Raw genomic sequence first — 6,228 nt, forward strand, 5'->3', positions numbered from 1 at the left:
ATCGTTATACAATTTTGTGACATGACTTTTGTATATACATACATATATAACATATTTGCTATGATTAATTATGGACCGATCGTCACAAATTTTGGTAGGCACGAGTTGAGCTTATATAAAACTAACTAAGATATTTATGAGAGCTTATCTATTTTTAGATATGGGGGCTAGTAGAAATAATGGACCGATTCCAACCAAATTCAATATGCTTCTTCCATGTGGCAATAAAAAAGCTTGTACTAAATTTTATCTTTAAAAATTGCGACTTGTAGTTTGATTACACTATGGTGGTGTAGGGTATAAAAATCATTTTGTGTATATAAAAACTTTCGTTTGCTTTTAATTGATCTTTCAAACTGCATTGTTAGTTTTTTCATTTTCATAAAAATTTTAACCCTCCGACGGTTGAGTACCAAATGCCCTTATACGAAGTACAAGGTCCACATGGACCTTTAGGGAATTTTATATGAAAACGCATTTTTTAATTTTTTTTTTGATTTATTATTATTTACTAATTATACATGTATAATGAATATTAGAAAAAATGTTCTTTTATATATAACATTATTAATTTTTTATGAGTTTTATATGAAAAAAGCCTAAAAAACTATTGTTGAAATTTTAGTACAAGGTACCTTTTCACACGTACCCATACTGAACACATTTAAATCTCAATAGAAACTAAACTATTGGTCGGATCGCTTTGATTTTTTTTAAACGATTCTAGGCGGGTATACTTCCCATGGACCATCAAGGATTAATTTCAGTTTGTAAATGAAAAAGGTCCCCTGTGACCTTCTAACCCGCCGGAGGGTTACAAATGTTACAAAGATATCGACGAGCATTGTATACCACCTTGCCAAAATGAAAAGTTCCAAATAAAAAGCGCGTATGTTAATGATGGCAGTCTGTAGTATTTATCAGATACACAATTGTAAGATTATCAGCTTGAACTGCGATAACACAGAACTTGAAAAACACAGCAAAATGTAAATACTCGTAGACTTGTACTTCAGAGAATAGACTTAAATTCTACTGAATGTCAGTTAAGATTAAGCAAGTAACAAACAGCGGCGAGATGTTTTGGTCATATATTATTTCTATAATAATGAAGTTTATGGCAACATTTTATTCAAACGCTCTGCTTCACTCAAACCAAACGGTTCATAACTACTAAAAAATATTAAAGGAAATAAAATTAAAAATAAAGTGCTACAAAATTTACTCGCTAAAATGAATAGAATTTTAAGTATACTGAAAGTTTTGGCAGCTGTAATTGTCTTTTCCGGCACAGTATGCAGCGCCAATCAACCCTCTTATCAAGTGTCTCTTTATGTGCATTTACATCCTCGGGGACCACCAGTACATCTTTGCAATGGCATTATTGTTCAGAGTCGTTTAATACTGACCACAGCTTCATGTGTTCATTACAAGTTTTCATCCAGCAATAGTCCTGTCATCCCTATTGCTCCCAGCATGATCAGTGTTATCAGTGGCAGTTCTACGGTGTTTAATGAAGAATTAACGCTACAGGTTTCCAACATATTTGTAGTCGATGATTTCAATTATACTACGGGTGAAAATGATTTAGCTGTACTACGTTTAAATGGTATATTGCCACTGGACACCCGCAACGACATGAGTTGGATTACTTTGGCCGATGATGAGGATTACGATGGCTCTTGTATGGCGAATTTCTATGTGCGGAATGTAAGTTGAATGAAAAAATTTATATCTTTATTACTCGAAATATAAATAAAATGATTTGATGTACATTTACGACTTTGGTAAACAGAATATTACAAAACGAATAATAAAACTAGAACAATAAACACGCCAAGTTTTTTAAGTCAACAAATTTTAAAGGTTAAATGAGTCAAGCATTAGAAACTTTTTGCAAAACTAAGTTCAATGACCGATAGTTTAAATAAAAAGCTTTGTGATGGATTTATGACAGGATATTACAAAACTTAATTTACTGGGTTTCAAATATATCTTTATCAATAACATTGTAACAACATCTATGAATTGCAGATATATTAATGTTTCTCTTGCTTTTCAGTCCCTCGATGGTGCACCAAACTACATACAAAGCGAACAATTGCCTTTGTTAGATTCGTATTCATGTGGATCCAAATTCGAATTCCCCAATCAACGCGAAAATGATGTGTGTTCATTTTATTATCTGCCGGCGGGTTTCAATTGCAATGTAAGTAAATATTATCCAAACAAAATTCTCTGCAATATAATCTGTTAATATTGAATTGTTATTCTTTTTTTATTGACAGGCAGTTGAAACACTTCAAAATTACAATGGCGACCGAGGCACGGGTTTAGTTTGTGGCAATAAATTGATGGGGCTGTTATCGACTATTTTGCCATTGCAAAATAAGACCGATTGCATGGAGGAACCCATTAAGGCGTATTATACTGCACTGGTTCCACATTTGGCTTGGATTTTTGATGTGATTACCGAAGAAGATTTAAATATGTTAAACGAGGGCGAGTACATCTCATCATCACCTTATGCCGGAGAGACAAATGCATTTGTTGAACCACAAGTGACAGGTAATAACCAATTTGAAAATCTTCTACTAAAGAAATTCAAACTAATACAAAAAATAATTTCCATTTTGTTGACAGAACCTGCAACTACTTTAGCGTACACTGAGCCGTTTAGTATAACTGCTTCAACGGAAGTATCAGCTCAGTACAGTGCAGCAGCAAATGTCAAAGATAATTTCAAATTATTCTCCATGATTTTTGGAACTTATTTTATAGTACAAGCATTGAACTGCTGACTGTAGTCACCGTTATCTTTATTGTAATACTGTAATTATTTATAATAGTAAATTATTATAGTATTATGGACAAAAATTAAATGTTATATTGGCATATGAAAGCAAATCAAGAAGGCTGTAATATTAACTCTTAATTTAAGTATTTAAATATAATATTTTACAATTATTTATTTAAAATAGTACATTTTTGGAGTGTTGCAAATCTTTTCATTTATCATACATTTGCAAATATATTGATCCAAGATTTGGGTTCGCAAGATACATATATCCCAGTATTCGAAGTTGTCTCCAAAATGTATCACTTTTTATATGAGGTGAAGTACGATTTTGTGATAGACGTTACTACAAATCGTACTATTTCCTTTTAAAAAAATTACAAGTAATAAAAATATCACAAAAATCAAAAATTTTTGATTTTCATACTTCGTTAGTACGACAACATGATACACGTTACTAATTTCATACTTATACGATTTATCGTACGACTTATCGTAACGTGTATACCTAGCATAATGTCGAGAATATGTTTTCCTATGTAGAGTACAGAGCGATAAAGTGTCAATTCTTCTAATATTTCGCCAGCTAAATAAAAAATATTTTATTCCGTACCTTTTATTTTGATTGGTTCAAGTCCTAAAATAAAAATTTTGAAAGATTTCTTTTTAGAATTGTAACTTCTTGCAGTAATATTTATATATTTATAGATGGAGCTAACGAAACACTCATCTACAGTGATCCAAAGTACCTTTGTCTTTAGTTTTTTGTCGAATTTCAGAAACAATACAATTTTTGTAGTCATTATTACTTATTTAAATTTGAAATTATGAAAAATTTTAAGCAATTTAATAAATTTAAATATACATATATGAACATTTATTCGTTTTATTCGATTATTCTACATAAAATTTTTCGAATTATTCGTTATTCGAAAATGGCCATTTTTAAATTGTTCGCATAATTATTCGTAAGAAATTATTCGATTAATCGAACGATCATTAGTCGAATGAATACCCTATTACCTAAGTACAAAAATGGTAAAATTTTTGAATTCTATGGAATGATTTTTTTAAATTTTTTTTCTTCAAAAATTGTGGATTTTTTGAGGTGTTTTATGATAACTCCAAAAGGGTTAGTCCGATATTATTGATGTAAACTTAGAAAAGTTCAAATTTACTTAACCTTTAATCTGTTTTAATCGGCTTAGTAGTTTTTTTTTAACAAATGGAATAAAATATATATTTTTTACGTGAATATAGCAAATTTGTGTGTTTCAAAAAACTCATGAAAAATCGAAAAATTGTTCAGGTTTATATCATTATCGCAAAGCCACATAAACTGATTAAAGGTTATGTAGAGTAAGTTCGGGTAATGTGGTATACCTATTTTTTATGACTATAATTTTTAAAATCTTAATTCGATTGTAACAGTTCTCAGCTGGTGTTCTACTACAAGTGTTAAGGTACGGTCACACACAGCTAATATTTGACGTTTATCGTCAAATATTTCATTGCCTGAATCTGACCACAAATAAAATTTAGAGCAAACAACAAAACAGATGATTTTAGTCAAACAAAATTATTTGTCGGCAAACAAAATATTTTCTTAATGTGAATGAAGTGTGACCACTAGCTACATAAATACCTAAAAAATATATAATTGGATCTTGCAAATATTTTTAAGGTTAAAACACTTATTTCGAATTGTAAAGTAATCATTTTATTAGAGATTTATTGAATTTTGTTATCATATATTGAATTTAATTTTTCACTTTTTGTTTGACCAAACTGCTGCGAAAAAGAATCAGTAAATATATTTGCCGTGTGGTCACACTATATCAAACACTTTCATAAAATAATTGTTTGATCAAATAGAAAAAAACAGAAAATTATTTGCTCAGCATGGCGAAAAAATAAGAGGAGATTATTTAAATATTTTTCGTACTAAATTAAAGACACAAATTCACTATTTTTTTTTAAACATAAATACATATTCAATATTTCTTGAGTATTTGTTATTTAAATTATTTTCACTAAATAATTGCATCAATAAATGAAGTCTTCTTCTTCACATAAAAGTCATTCAGCCTAGGATGACATACTGGGAGAAAAACTAATTGAAGACATGAAGTCTATGTTGCGATTTTTGCAATTTTATGCGATTTATATTTTTATACGTTTAACATAGTCTGATGTTTGATTATTTTTTATTTATACATGGAGTTTGTCTATTTTCAAAATTTAAAATTGCTCATATGTACATATGGAATATTAACTGAAATTTTATACAGATTGAATTTAAAATCAAAGAAAATTTTTTATACATACATAAATAGTATGAATTGATTGTAATTAAAAAATAATTCTTAAACAGTATGATCTGTTTAATTTTTTTTTACTGCAGAAGAAGAATATGTCTAATAGCATTTTTCACTTTTCTGATTTTAGTATCATACAAAAATTTTTATTATAAATTTTTAGATAATGCGATTGAATTGGAATTAATTAAAAATTTATGTAAAAAAGGTAAACATTTCCATAAAATTTAACAATATTTGTGAACATGTTCTTATTCTGAATGAAAAAAGTTTGGAAAAAGTCGTGTTCGATTAATAATATGTATTAAAAAACTGGAATTCAAGTTGATAGCAAGTGTAATTCAAGCCTTGAGTTATAGTCAAGCAATTGAATTACAGTTGTATTACACTTTATTTCAATAGCATTATCCAGTAAAAAGGAAACATAAATTCAAGCCATATGTTTTTTGTTTGAAAAATATTTAATATTTCAAATATTTTTCAAGTATAAAACATGATTACATTTCCATTCAATTTCAATTATGAATTGTGATAGTAATATATTTAATAAATAAACATTTAATAATTATATTATTAAATTGTTCAAGCTTGTGTTCTTTTCGCGATTTGTTTTCATTATTTAGCGATTTTTAATTTAAGATATAGCAACACTACTTTTGCGATAACACATGATGCAACAGCTGTTATTTGACGCTGTTTGATCTTGCAAATGAATTGCAAGATCAAATAAAAAAATACCCAAAATACAGGAAAATATTTGCTTCTTAGTGGTCACACATTGGTCACATTACAAGAATGTTTTCATATTGGCAAATAAATTTGTTTGACCAAATTCAGCTGTTTTCTTGTTTGCAGTGCAAAAATATTTTCTGTTCAAACTAGAAACATAAAATATTTGACGCTTAAATAAAAGTACTGAAATTTCATAATTCTTTCAAATGTAAAGCAAAATCTGGTAATATTTTACTTTCTAGAAATGTCTTTTTTATTGATGAAAGAAATTAAAGTTGTTTTTCAGCTTTATTTAATAATTATTTAGAACAAATATTACCTTAAATGTGACCACAAGTCAAATATATTTTCCCCTTTGTGTGTTTGATAGTATTTCGGTGT

The 6,228-nt window shown here is 28.4% G+C and overlaps 1 protein-coding gene across 1 annotated transcript; it reads left to right on the top strand.

Annotated features, from left to right (window-relative positions):
- The first annotated feature begins 1,098 nt into the window (after window positions 1–1,098).
- Window positions 1,099–3,671, top strand: LOC135951180 (uncharacterized). Its single transcript, XM_065500778.1, has 4 exons — window positions 1,099–1,710; window positions 2,063–2,209; window positions 2,289–2,568; window positions 2,644–3,671. The coding sequence occupies exons 1-4, from the start codon at window positions 1,234–1,236 to the stop codon at window positions 2,799–2,801; spliced, it is 1,062 nt and encodes a 353-aa protein (XP_065356850.1). The 5' UTR covers window positions 1,099–1,233; the 3' UTR covers window positions 2,802–3,671.
- The last annotated feature ends 2,557 nt before the right edge of the window (window positions 3,672–6,228 follow it).

This window comes from Calliphora vicina, chromosome 2, assembly GCF_958450345.1.
Source record: "Calliphora vicina chromosome 2, idCalVici1.1, whole genome shotgun sequence".
Lineage (NCBI taxonomy): Eukaryota > Metazoa > Arthropoda > Insecta > Diptera > Calliphoridae > Calliphora > Calliphora vicina.

Bases quoted from the DNA above. Each gene is read 5' to 3' on its own strand.
- LOC135951180 (XM_065500778.1), top strand. From the start codon at position 1,234: ATGAATAGAATTTTAAGTATACTGAAAGTTTTGGCAGCTGTAATTGTC. The intron at 1,711-2,062 runs GTAAGTTGAATG...CTTGCTTTTCAG, and splicing joins CGAATTTCTATGTGCGGAAT to TCCCTCGATGGTGCACCAAA. The intron at 2,569-2,643 runs GTAATAACCAAT...TTTTGTTGACAG, and splicing joins TGTTGAACCACAAGTGACAG to AACCTGCAACTACTTTAGCG.